The sequence below is a fragment of the Phocoena sinus genome, chromosome 4 (assembly GCF_008692025.1).
Source record: "Phocoena sinus isolate mPhoSin1 chromosome 4, mPhoSin1.pri, whole genome shotgun sequence".
Taxonomy (NCBI): domain Eukaryota; kingdom Metazoa; phylum Chordata; class Mammalia; order Artiodactyla; family Phocoenidae; genus Phocoena; species Phocoena sinus.
The window spans coordinates 29,748,528-29,762,855 of NC_045766.1; the positions used below are offsets into that span (position 1 = coordinate 29,748,528).

The 14,328-nt window shown below is 37.9% G+C and overlaps 1 protein-coding gene and 1 non-coding gene across 3 annotated transcripts in view; both read left to right on the top strand.

The window, feature by feature from the left end:
* RNF13 (ring finger protein 13) overlaps positions 1–14,328 on the top strand; it is a 140,371-nt gene that overhangs the window by 31,434 nt on the left and 94,609 nt on the right. For both annotated transcript variants that reach the window (XM_032629661.1, XM_032629660.1), the window contains exon 2: positions 26–155. Coding sequence is in view for 1 of the 2 variants with exons in the window: in XM_032629660.1 (XP_032485551.1) it covers positions 42–155 (114 nt within the window). In the remaining variant the exon portion in view is untranslated. The remainder of the gene's footprint in view (positions 1–25; positions 156–14,328) is intronic.
* LOC116753749 lies at positions 965–1,071 on the top strand. Its single transcript, XR_004349850.1, has one exon. It is a non-coding gene; the product is annotated as a U6 spliceosomal RNA (small nuclear RNA).

Sequence of the window (14,328 nt, forward strand, 5' to 3'; positions counted from 1 at the left end):
TGTTATTCATCTGCTTGTCTTCCAGGTGATTTTACAGCGAGATGCTGCTCTCCATCGGGATGCTCATGCTGTCGGCCACACAAGTCTATACCATCTTGACTGTCCAGCTCTTTGCATTCCTAAACCTACTGCCTGTAGAAGCGGACATTTTAGCAGTAAGTAAATTTAAACAGTAAAATTTATTCATGCCTAAAAACATCTCTTAAAGGAAAAGTTTTTAAAAAGACCTAAATAATGGAGTGTTATACAATAACAAAATAATGGAATCTTACAAAGTGTTTACAAACATACAGGTGCACGTGCATAGCTATTACTTGAAAGTGGGGGACCTTGCTCATTATTTTATTGCTTGATGTTTAATGAGATCTCATGTACAATAAGTACGTGATAAATGTTGCTCTTGAGAGTGTGTGCTGTCTTGAGTGCTGATGAGCACATATATTTAAATGCTGTGTGTTTTATGTAGAATCTTACTGTTTTTCTTGGTAATTGGTGTATCTGTAATGACTTTGATAGTGATACTTTAAAAAATTGTACAAGATGTCCATAGAAAATTTCAACCTGAAGTTAACATTAATGAGTCAGAAGAGAAGCATAATGGTCTTATCTCTTTTCTTTTCCATTCTGAAGAGTTTTATTAATACTTCTCCTTGGTTTAGATTACCTCATGGACAATGAAGGCATTAACAAATCTCTTGATCCTGTCAGTTTATTTTGCACGATGTACAATCTCAGAAAATTTTATATGAATAACATTTAATCTGTACAAAATTATCTTTTCATTTGATAATTCTCATGAATTCCTTATATAGTGATGAGCTAGTTCAGGGGTATAAAGTATATCAAAGTAACCTAAAATATTTCTGGCATCTCTCTTTTTATAAGATAAATGTATAAATCATTGTGATTTTCCAGGGGCTCTTTGAGAAATCCCAAAGATAATTTTAACTTTGAAAGACATCTAATGCTCATTTTGGCAGCATATAAACTAAAATTGGAATGATATAGAGAAGATTAGCATGGCCCCCGCACAAGTATGACATGGAAATTTGTAAAGTGTTCCATATTTTTTCAGCAAATGGTGCCAGGAAAATTGAATATTCACATGCAAAAGAATGAAGTTGAGCTCTTACCTTACACCATATACAAAAGATTAACTTAAAGTGAATCAAAGACCTAAACATAAGAGCTGAGCTAATACTAAAAAAACACTTAGGAGAAAACATATGGGAAAAACTTCATGAGTTTGGGTTTGGCAATGATTTCTTGGCTATAACACCAAAAACACAGGTATAAAAAGAAAAAAAATAGATTAATTGGACTACATCAAAATTTAAAACATTTGTGCATTCAAAGAACGTATCAAGAGAGTGAAGAGGAAACCCATGGAATGGGAGAAAATATTTGCAAATCATATATCTAATTAGGGGGTAACATCTAGAATATATAAAGAACTCCTACTGTTTAACAACAAAAAAATAAACAACTAGATTTAAACATGGACAAAAAAATTGAATAGTCAGTTCTCCAAAGAAGATGTACAAATGGCCAGTAAGCACAAGAAAAAATGTTCAAATCACTAATTATTAGAGAAATGCAAGTCAAAACCACAATGAGATATCATATCATAACCATTAGGATGGCTGTTATCAAAACCCAGAAAATAAGTATTGACAAACATGTGGAGAAACTGGAACCCTTGGTATTGTTGGTGTGAATATAAAATGGTGCAGCCACTATGGAAATTGGTGTAATGGTTCCTCACAGACCCGTAGATTTGCTCTTCTTATTGGACAGGCTTCCATTTGGATGAATTCTGCTGAGGGTCACCAAAAACCTGATGAGTTTTTTCTTCCATCTTGACTTTTTAATCTTGAGAGCTTGGCTTGCATCTAGACTGTTCACTCTGGTTTTCTGCCATCAATCCACTCTGAACCTGGAGTTTTCTTTATACAGTCGACCCTTGAACAGCACAGGTTTGAACTGCGTGGTTCCACTTACATGCAAATTTTTTCCAGTGAATATATTGGAATTTTTTTTTTTTTTTTTAGATTTGTGACAGTTTGAAAAAACTTTCAGACCAATTGTTTAGCCTTTCAGCCACGTTCACAAATTATCTCTTTCATTTCACCATTTCCTCCATATGGTCAGTTCTGGAACCTGGGAAGTCCGAGATCCAGGTGCCAGCAGATTCCGTTCTCGGTGAAGGCCCTCTTCCTGTCTTACAGATGGCCACCTTGCTGCTGTGTCCTCACGTGGTGACAGAAGCAGGAAGCTCTAATCTATATTCCTCTTCTTATAAGGACACAAATACCATCATGGTGACTCCACCCTCATAACCTCACCGAAACCTAATTACCTCCCAAAGACCTCACTTCCTAGGACTATCACGTTTCCTTAGGGCTTCAATATATGAATTTTGGGGGGACACAAGCATTCAGTCCTTAACAGTAGGTACTTAAGCCAAGTCCTCTGAACTTGGGGAAAGGATGGGAGAGTTGGGGCTTGGGTATTCCTCTGTAAGTCTCCCATGATGTATGTCTGAAGCAAGGTCCTGGAGCAACACTGCATCTTGTGAGGCAGATGCAGGCAGCATAATGGCCTTACGTTTGATGGTGGGTAGCAGAGTTTTTAGAGAAGAAGGTTGCTCCTCAAAACCTTTGTAGTCCTTTCTGGGCTACTGTCTTACTGTCCTCTACACTAGAAAGTGTATATATTTCCTATTTCTCATTTATGTGAAGCTAGAAAAGAAGAATTAACTGTATCTGTACGTGTGATGTGTGTGTGTGTACGCCTGTACTCTAGGTGCTATGCAAAGGATTTACTGGTTTTTCTTTCAGGGTGCAAGCGATTTGCTTAATGACATTAAGTGAGAAATAGAAGGGTCAGAATTGTTGCTGACCAAAGCTTAATGTGGTCCTCAGCCATGCTTTTTCATACTGTAGCTCTTGTGGAAGGGCCTAGAATCATTGTAGAACTTGAGACAGCCAGGCTGTTTTCTATACCGTAGCTTTTTGAGGGCATAGCAAATCTAATCCCTATGAGATTTCTCACCCTGTGTTACCCTCTTTAGTAGGAAACTGGTTGATTAGATTTTTCTAGAACAGTCTGGATCTTTTTGAGATGGAGTGGAAGTAGAACCTTTAAAGGACTGAGTCCATTGCTATTCAGATCTCTTCTTCAAATTGGTCCCCGAAGTCCTTGGAATAGTCTTAGGATGACTTTTGAAATGAGGTAGAGGATTTATAGACTGAACAGGGAATGGAGTTCTCCTTGTTTCTCTTTTCTCCTTTGTTTTCTTTCATTCTCTCTCTCTTTTTTTCCTCTGTTGATTCTAACATCTGCCACTCCTTGTCTTCTTTCTTTTTCACCTGAAGTGAACTGTTATTCTGTGGTTCAGTTACGTGATGGGTTAAATGATTTTCAGTGGACTGCTCTGGGAACTTGACTAGCTATGTGATATGGATCAAATTACTTAGTCACTATAAATACCTCCGTTTTTTAATTTGTAAACTGGAGTGTTGTAGTGATGATTAAATAAGGTAAACTGCTTAGAACAGTATCTGACACATAGTAAATATTATCTTTGTTATCTTCTTTATAATTAACATTCTCATCATCTTTCACTCACTCACTTGAGCAGTGTTTGTGACTGCCTAAGTTGTATTTTTTAACGTAGATACAAAACAAAAAGATATAGAAGAATAATCAGTCCCTGCCAGCAGTGTTCCCTGTGCCTCAGGCAGGTAGGTGTGGAATGTATGTTGTCATCTAGTGAAAGGAACTATCCCTGAGAGCTGCTTAAATCTGGTCTTTATGTTGACACTAAAGATAGAGGCTGACAGGAATGCAGAGATAGCTGGTGGGAAGTGGGCTGTGGAGTCATGTAACTAGGAAAAAGGGGAACTAAAAATTGAGGCAGAGGAACTAGATGTGGTAACACAGTCATTCAAAGGAAGTGAGTGAAGAGGTAGAAAATATTAGCTCTTTCTTTTAGCTGAATAAGAACACCCCTGAAATCTGGGTTTGTAATAATAAAATTTAAGTATGTTGGATATCAGGTTGATTCTAGTTCTATTTTGGACAGGTATTAGGATGTTGCTTTTGAAAAGATAAAGTCAGTTTCAGTCGTGCTATTGGTATGCCAGATGATTTTATTTTGGGCAGTTGAATTCTCCCATTTGACTGTTAATTCCCTGACAACAGTATTTGTCCAACTGGTTGGTGAGTTTTAAGAGGATATGGAGATGCTACTATATAGTGTGTTGCTGACTAGTCACTAAGCCCCTTAGATCATGGGTACCTGGAAGGCAGGACTGTGTCTTACTAAACTTTGTTTCTGATACCTAGTAAGAGTTACACAGTAGGAATTCAATAAATGTTTGAGTTGATTAATAGCTTTTCCTTGGAGATTTAGTTCTTTCATGTTTTCTTTCTTTTCTTTTCTTTTTAAAAAAATTTTTTTTGGCTGTGCCTCACAGCATGCAGGATCTTAGTTCCTTGCCCAGGGATCGAACCTGTGCACCCTGCAGTGGAAGTGCAGAGTCTTAACCACTGGACCACCATGGAAGTCATTCATATTTTCTTTTAATAGCATTTATTCCTTGGAACTTTAGATTATTGGGTTTTTTAAATTAGCAATTCATTCTCTTTTCGTCTCTTATTGCTTCTCTTTTCTTTAACCCTTAAAGGAAATATGAAGTTATTAATTATGTAGGTTCATATTTAGAAACATGGAGCTTTAGAATTGGCAGGGGCATGTTTGATTCTGTTGTAGGGATTTGTTAGAGATTTTGTTGCTTGGTAGGTGTTTGTGGGGGTCAGTGGGCAGAGTTAGGAGACAAGCACCCAGTGGTTGGTGGTGTGAATGGATTGGATTATATAGCAAAGTAGTTAAGAGCTCCAGCAATGGGAGTTACAGTCTGGGTTGAAGTCCAGTTCTACCACTCTGTAGCTCCATGACCTTGGGCAAATTACCTAACATCTCTTAAATTTCAGTTTACTTATGAAAATGAGATTGGAGGAGAGACAGTGTAGGGCAATGGGTTAAGAGCCAGGGATCTGAGGCCAGACTGCCTGGATTAGAATCCTGGTTCTTATTTACTAGAGCAAGTTATTTTCAAGCGGAGTATTTTTATTCTGTAGTCAATCTGTAAAATGAGGATGATGATAATAGTGGCTGACTTTATAGGATTGTCATGAGGTTTAAATAAGTGAATACCTGTCAGGTGTTTAGCATGATGTCATAAATGCTCCATAATTGTTAGCTATTTGTTACTTTCTGAATTGAATTAAATCTTCTGTTAAGGCTGCTGTCAAAGAGGGGAACTGGTTAAGAAAAGACCTCTTCACCCGGAGATGGAAACAACCTAAGCGCCCATCATCGGATGAATGGATAAAGAAGATATGGCACATATACACAATGGAATATTACTCAGCCTTAAAAAGAAATGAAATTGAGCTATTTGTAATGAGATGGATAGACCTAGAGTCTGTCATACAGAGTGAAGTAAGTCAGAAAGAAAAAGACAAATACCGTATGCTAACACATATATATGGAATTTAAGGGAAAAAAATGTCATGAAGAACCTAGGGGTAAGACAGGAATAAAGACGCAGACCTACTGGAGAACGGACTTGAGGATATGGGGAGGGGGAAGGGTGAGTTTTGACAGGGCGAGAGAGAGTCATGGACATATACACACTAACAAACGTAGTAAGGTAGATAGCTATGGGGAAGCAGCCGCAAGGCACAGGGATATTAGCTCGGTGCTTTGTGACAGCCTGGAGGGGTGGGATGGGGAGAGTGGGAGGGAGGGAGACGCAAGAGGGAAGATATATGGGAACATATGTATATGTATAGCTGATTCACTTTGTTATAAAGCAGAAACTAACACACCATTGTAAAGCAATTATACCCCAATAAAGATGTTTAAAAAAAAAAAAAGAAAAGACCTCTTCAAAATAAGTAAAGTCGCAACATGGTAATCTTTGAGAGTGGGATTCCAGAGAGGAATAATTTTTTTTCTGTTTCAAAAATTTTAACAGTGAGTGTGCTTTAATTTCATGAGCAGCAGCGTTCCTTCTGCCCCCCACCATACTAAAAAAGAAGGCACTTTTGTATTAAAGATGTTTCTGTTTGTCTTGTTCATGATAGAAACTTTTTTTTTTTTTTTTAATTTAAACAATGTGATTGTAAAAAGCAGTGTGAGCAAAGTTAACAACTGCCTTCCTGAGGAAAGGCAAAGCAGTTTCAAAATGAGTCTCACTCGATAACAAAACTTATTCCAAGTCAGTGTTACAAGTACTGTAGTTCAAGCTAGATATTTTATTTCTGAAATTCTAACCAAAAAAGTGAACTCAGTAATAAGAAGTAATAGGAAGTGATAAAAGAGTACTTTAGTACAGTTGTAGATTTTCCATTTCCTAATTTTTTTATTTTTCAACTTAAACATAATTTATTATGCTCTTGTCTCTGGAATAATTTCCTAAAATGGGGAGAAAGAGTATAATTATCATGATAATCAAACAAATGCATTGGTACTAATTCTCAAGATATAACCCAAACCAGCAATCTACATAAGAATCTAGTTAACATTCTCTGACCTAATTTCAAATCAATAGTAAGTGTGAAAAGTCATTCAATCCATTGAAACCAAAATGAAAAAGATAACTTTACCCCACACAATTAGAAATGTTTCTAGTAGACTCACTTAAAATCATTGCTCTATGTCCTGTGCTCTATAGGTTGTCCTTCCCATCAAACGACCTCCCTTGATCCATCCTCAGGTGCAGTAAAAAGTCAGTCAAATTCAGCAACTCAGGGAAACATCGACATGGAAAAGGAGTTAGTTCCATCACCAAAAAGAGACCTAAAGCTCATAAGTTTATAAAACCCACCCATAAATTCTTTCTCTATCAATAAAGCAAGGAAAGTGGGAAGAACTCTTTTTAGTTTTCTTAGTTTTTATTTCCAAAACTTAAATTAAAAAAAAATATTATGTACACCTTTTTTTTTAAACATCTTTATTGGAGTATAATTGCTTTACAATGTTGTGTTCGTTTCTGCTGTATAACAAAGTGAATCAGCTATATGTATACATATATCCCTATATCCCCTCCTTCTTGCGGCTGGCTCCCTCCCACGCTCCCTATCAAAAAAGGTAGGTCAAAAAAGGATCTTGCTGTGATTTATGTCATAGAGTGTTCTGCATATGTTTTCCTCTAAGAGTTTTATAGTGTCTGGCCTTACATTGGGTCTTTAATCCATTTTGAGTTTATTTTTGTGTATGGTGTTAGGGAGTGTTCTAATTTCATTCTTTTACATGTAGCTGTCCAGTTTTCCCAGTACCACTTATTGAAGAGGCTTTCTTTTCTCCATTGTTTATTCTTGCCTCTGTTCTCAAAGATAAGGTGACCATGTGCGTGTGGGTTTATCTCTGGGCTTTCTATCCTGTTCCATTGTTCTATATATCTGTTTTTGTGCCAGTACCATACTGTCTTGATTACTGTAGCTTTGTAGTATAGTCTGAAGTCAGGGAGCCTGATTCCTCCAGCTCCGTTTTTCTTTTTCAAGATTGCTTTGGCTATTCAGGGTCTTTTGTGTTTCCATACAAATTGTGAAATTTTTTGTTCTAGTTCTGTGAAAAATGCCATTGGTAGTTTGATACGGATTGCATTGAATCTGTAGATTGCTTTGGGTAGTATAGTCATTTTCACAATGTTGATTCTTTCAATCCAAGAACATGATATATCTCTCCATATGTTTGTATCATCTTTAATTTCTTTCATCAGTGTCATATAGTTTTCTGCATACAGGTCTTTTGTCTCCTTAGGTAGGTTTATTCCTAGATATCTTATTCTTTTTGTTGCAGTGGTAAATGAGAGTGTTTCCTTAATTTCTCTTTCAGATTTTGCATCATTAGTGTATAGGAATGCAGGAGATTTCTGTGCATTCATTTTGTATCCTGCTACTTCACCAAATTCATTGAGTAACTCTAGTAGTTTTCTGGTAGCATCTTTAGGATTCTCTGTGTATAGTAGCATGTCATTTGCAAACAGTGACAGTTTTACTCCTCTTTTCCGATCTGGACTCCTTTGATTTCTTTTTCTTCGCTGATTGCTGTTGCTGAAACTTCCAGAACTATGTTGAATAATAGTAGTGAGAGTGGGCAGTCTTGTCTTGCTCCTGATCTTAGTGGAAATGGTTTTAGTTTTTCACCACTGAGAAGGATGTTGGCTGTGGGTTTGTCATATATGGCCTTTGTTATGTTGAGCTAAGTTTCCTCTATGCCTACTTTCTGGAGGGTTTTTATTATAAATGGGTGTTATATTTTGTCAAAAGCTTTTTCTGCATCTATTGAAATGATGATATGGTTTTTATCCTTCAAGTTGTTAACATCGTGTATCACATTGATTGATTTGCGTATATTGAAGAATCCTTGCATTCCTGGGATAAACCCCACTTGATAATGGTGTATGATCCTCTTAATGTGCTGTTGGATTCTGTTTGCTAGTATTTTGTTGAGGATTTTTGCATCTGTGTTCATCAGTGATACTGGCCTGTAGTTTTCTTTTTTTGTGACATCTTTTTAAAAAAAATTAATTTATTTATATTTTATTTTTGGCTGCAGTGGGTCTTTGTTACTGTGCATGGGCTGCCTCTAATTGCGGCAAGCAGGGTTACCCTTTGTCGTGGTGCACAGGCTTCTCACTGCGGTGGCTTCTCTTGTTGTGAAGCATGGGCTCTGGGTGCACGGGCTTCAGTAGTTGTGGTGCGTGGGCTTAGTTCCCCCGCGGCATGTGGCATCCTCGGACCAAGGCTTGAACCCGTGTCCCCTGCATTGGCAGGCAGGTTCTTAACCACTGTGCCACCAGGGAAGTCCCTTTTTGTGACACCTTTGTCTGGTTTTGGTATCTGGGTGATGGTGGCCTCATAAAATGAGTCTGCGAGAGTGTTCCTCCCTCTGCTGTGTTTTGGAAGAGCTTGAGAAGGATAGGTGTTAGCTCTTCTTTAAATGTTTGATAGAATTTTCTTATGAAGCCATCTGGTCCTGGGCTTTTGTTTGTTGGAAGATTTTTAATGACAGTTTCTATTTCAGTGCTTGTGATTGGTCTGTCTATATTTTCTATTTCTTCCTGGTTCAGTCTCAGAAGGTTTTTTTTTTTTTCTAAGAATTTGTCCATTTCTTCCAGGTTGTCCATTTGATTGACATATAGTTGCTTTTAGTAATCTCTCATGATCCTTTGTATTTCTGCAGTGTCGGTTGTTACTTCTTCTTTTTCATTTCTAGGTCTGTTGATTTGAGTCTTTTCCCTTTTTTTCCTGATGAATCTGGCTAATGGTTTACCAATTTTGTTTATCTTCTCAAAGAACCAGCTTTTGGTTTTATTGATCTTTGGTATCATTTCCTTCATTTCTTTTTCATTTATTTCTGATCTGATCTTTATGATTTCTTTCCTCTGCTAACTTTGGGGTTTTTTTGTTCTTCTTTCTCTAATTGCTTTAGGTGTAAGGTTAGCTTGGTTTTTTGAGATTTTTCTTGTTTCTTGAGGTAGGATTTTATTGCTATAGACGTCCCTCTTAGAACTGCTTTTGCTGCATCCCATAGGTTTTGGGTCGTCCTGTTTTCATTGTCATTTGTTTCTAGGTTTTTTAAAATTTCCTCTTTGCTTTCTTTATTTTATTATTTTTTTTTTGTGGTACACGGGCCTCTCACTGTTGCGGCCTCTCCCGTTGCGGAGCACAGGCTCCGGATGCGCAGGCTCAGCGGCCATGGCTCACGGTCCCAGCCGCTCCGCGGCACGTGGGATCTTCCTGGACCGGGGCGTGAACCCGTGTCCCCTACATTGGCAGGCGGACTCTCAACCACTGCACCACCAGGGAAGCCCTCCTCTTTGCTTTCTTCAGTGATCTCTTGGTTATTTAGTAGTATATTGTTTAGCTTCCATGTGTTTATATTTTTTACAATTTTTTTTCCTGTAATTGATATCTAGTCTTATAGCATTGTGGTCGGAAGAGATACTTAATACGATTTCAATTTTCTTAAATTTACCAAGGCTTGATATGTGACCCAATATATGATCTATCCTGGAGAATGTACCATGAGCACTTGAGAAGAAAGTGTATTCTTTTGTTTTCAGATGGTATGTTCTGTAAATATCAATTAAGTCCATCTTGTTTAATGTGTCATTTAAAGCCTGTGTTTGCTTATTGATTTACATTTTTGAATGATCTGTCCATTGGTGAAAGTGGGGTGTTAAAGTCCCCTACTATTATTGTGTTACTGTTGTTTTCCCCTTTTATGGCTGTTAGCATTTGCCTTATGTATTGAGGTGCTCCTGTGTTGGGTGCATAAATATTTCCAATTGTTATATCTTCTTCTTGGATTGATCCCTTGATCATTATGTAGTGTCCTTCTTTGTCTCTTGTAATAGTCTTTATTTTAAAGTCTATTTTGTCTGATATGAGAATTGCTACTCCAGCTTTCTTTTGAATTCTATTTGCATGGAATATCTTTTTCCATCCCCTCACTTTCAGTCTCTGTGTATCCCTAGGTCTGAAGTGGGTCTCTTGTAGACAGCATATATACGGGTCTTGTTTTTGTATCCATTCAGCCAGTTTGTGTCTTTTGGTTGGAGCATTTAATCCATTTACATTTAAGGTAATTATTGATATGTATGTCCCTATTACCATTTTCTTAATTGTTTTGGGTTTGTTATTATAGATCTTTTCCTTCTCTTGGTTTCCTGCCTAGAGAAGTTCCTTTAGCATTTGTTGTAAAGCTGGTTTTGTGCTGCTCAATTCTCTTAGCTTTTGCTTCTCTGTAAAGGTTTTAATTTCTCTGTCAAATCTGGATGAGATCCTTGCTGGGTAGAGTAATCTTGGTTGTAGGTTTTTCCCTTTCATCACTTTAAATATGTCCTGCCACTCCCTTCTGGCTTGCAGAGTTTCTGCTGAAAGATCAGCAGTTAACCATATGGGGATTCCCTTGTGTGTTATTTGCTGCTTTTCCCTTGCTGCTTTTAATATTTTTTCTTTGTATTTAATTTTTGATATTTTGATCAATATGTGTCTTGGTGTGTTTCTTCTTGGATTTATCCTGTATGGGCCTCTCTGCACTCCTGGACTTGATTATTTCCTTTCCCATATTAGGGAAGTTTTCAACTATAATCTCTTTAAATATTTTCTCAATCCCTTTCTTCTTCTCTTCTTCTCCTGGGACCCCTATAATTTGAATGTTGGTGCGTTTAATGTCCCAGAGGTCTCTGAGACTGTCCTTAATTCTTTTCATTCTTTTTTCTTTATTCTGCTCTGCGGTAATTATTATTGTTATTTTGTCCTGATTCCAGTGACTTTTTTTTTTTTTTTTTAAGATGTTGGGGGTAGGAGTTCATTAATCAATTTATTTTTGCTGTGTTGGGTCTTCATTTCTGTGCTAGGGCTTTCACTAGTTGTGGCAAGTGGGGGCCACTCTTCATCACGGTGCGCAGGCCTCTCACTATCTTGGCCTCTCTTGTTGCGGAGCACAGGCTCTAGATGCGCAGGCTCAGTAGTTGTGGCTCACGGGCCTAGTTGCTCCGCGGCATGTGGGATCCTCCCAGACCATGGCTCGAACCCGTGTCCCCTGCATTGGCAGGCAGATTCTCAACCACTGCGCTACCAGGGAAGCCCTGCGGTAATTATTTCCACTATTTTATCTTGCAGGTCACTTATCCATTATTCTGCTTCAGTTATTCTGCTATTGATTCCTTCTAGAGAATTTTAAATTTCATTTAGTGTGGTGTTCATTGTTTGTTTGCTCTTTAGTTCTTCTAGGTCCTTGTTAAACGTTTCTTGTATTTTCTCCATTATTTTTCCAAGATTTTGGATCATCTTTACTATCATTACTCTGAATTCTTTTTCAGGTAGACTGCTTACTTCCTCTTCATTTGTTTGGTCTGGTGCATTTTTACCTTGCTCCTTCATGTGCTGTGTATTTTTCTGTCTTCTCATTTTGCTTAACTTACTATGTTTGGGGTCTCCTTTTCCTTTTCACAGGCTGCAGGTTCCCAGTTCTCGTTGTTTTCGGTGTCTGCCCCCATTGGGTAAGGCTGGTTCAGTGGGTTGTGTAGGCTTCCTGGTGCCTGTGTTCTGGTGGATGAGGCTGGATCTTGTCTTTCTGGTGGGTAGGACCGCATCTGGTGGTGTGTTTTGGGGTGTCTGTGAACTTAGTATGATTTTAGGCAGCCTCTCTGCTAATGGGTGGGGTTGTGTTCCTGTCCTGCTAGTTGTTCAGCATGGGGTGTCCAGCACTGGAGCTTGCTGGCTGTTGAGTAGAGCTGGGTCTTAGCTTTGAGACAGAGCTCTCTGGGAGAACTCTCACCGATTGATGTTGCATGGGGCTGGGAGGTCTCTGGTGGTCCAAAGTCCTGAACTTGGCTCTCCCACATCAGAGGCTGAGGCCTGACACCCGGCCAGAGCACCAAGACCCTGTCAGCCACACAGCTTTCCACAACCAAACTGACTGCTTGCATGCAATCTGGGTTTGTCACCTGGAGAAGTTTCTGCAAAGACCATATGAATTATTTATCAACTTCCAAACTCCGGAACTCCACACTCCAGAGGCCCCCATTCGGATGTGCTGCCTCTCCCCTTCCACCCGCAGGTCCTATCCATTTCCAAATTTTAAAAGTACATTTTTAGAAAAGTACTGCCTGTACACATCTGTATTTTTTTTTTTTGGTTTGTTTATGTTGATCTAGATCTATTTACTTATTTTACAGTGGTGTCTTTGGCCTTGGAGGAGTTAAATGACTTTGTCAAGTTCAAAGCTGATCATAATTTAATTGAATCAATTAAGAAAGATGTTTTAATTAAGAGATTAAATGATACATTGTGGTAATGAATATGAAAGCACTTTTTGACTCTAAAGCATTTTGTAAACCATAGAGCACTCTGCAAATATGAATTCTTTTTAAAGTAGGAAATTACTCTGAAGCATTGCTGGCCTCCAGGTATACTGCCAGGCTGATTATCCCAGAGGTAAAAGAATGGATAGTTTCAACAATCAAATTCAGATGCTTGAATCATACGATTTATTGAATTAATTACAAACATACAGTGAGAAGCATAGGTAAAAGATGGGTATGTTAATACACTCAGGTTAGGATGCGAGTGGGAGGCAAGAGCCACACTACCTGAATCCTGTGTTTTCTGTTTTTAGTTTGTCTAGTCTCTATGCTGCATCAGTTTTCCCTGGTGACAGTGTGGTTACCAGGACCTGAGTTGAGGATGAGCAAGGGGGCTTGACAGATGGAAGGTGTCTGGATCCAGTGTTTGCTTGCTCTGTTGGAGAGGCTTGAGGTACTTACATCTGAACACAGCTGTAGTTGGCTGTTAACCTACAGAGCTGTTTATCCGGGCGTCTCAGGCAGATGGCACATGAGGCTAGAATAAGGATCAGCAGTGGGTGTTTAATTTAAGGACCACATAGCTATCAATCTGGATGTGTGACCTAATCCATGCTTTGTGAATATTTAAGGTTTGCTTCATCCTTCTCTTTTGCTGTCTATACATAACATTCTTGCTTTGTTCCATCCTTTTAATCTATATTCAAAACAAATGAGTTTTAGTTTTTCTGTCTTTGGCCTATAGTTTACTGACAAGTATCTTAACTTCTGATATATCATATAAATTTCACCTGTGTTTCAAAAGTTACTTGTTTACTATGTTTGCTTAGTTCATCTATCTTCCTTGTTTCTCTTGTTTTCTTTAAAGCACATTGAATATAACATCTTAAATAATACAGCAAGCTCACTTCACAATTATTATATTATCTTCTAAAAGCACAGCAGAGGTAGAGGACTGATAAATATTGTAGCCTAGGAATCTGTATCTATAAGGAAGGGGAAGGTTGTTAAAGAGTTTGGATACCTTCAGCTCTCTCTATGTACGTATTTCATTGAGTTTAGTCCTTTCATTGTTCAGCCCTGGATAAAAGTGTTCAGATTACTTTAAAAATGGCAGTATCTTAAAAGTATGATTTGATACTTCTTTCTCTGGGGGAAAGGCATCTTTCAAAGCTATTGTCAGAAATCCTGTAAATCTCTTCTATTAAATCAGACCCTTATAGAGAAAATAAAATGGAACTCTTGCTGGAAAATAATCTGTCTAGAAAATTTCTTGTTAGGGAATTGTCTATGGGGAAAAACTCAGAAAAACAGTAGGTGGTTTAATGTTATAGAATTATTGCTTACATGAAATCAGAATCCAATTTAAGCAGTTGTTTATGTAGTAAATTGTATACATTCCTTTCTATTTTAGTGGATGTGCATTTACAAAGTTGAT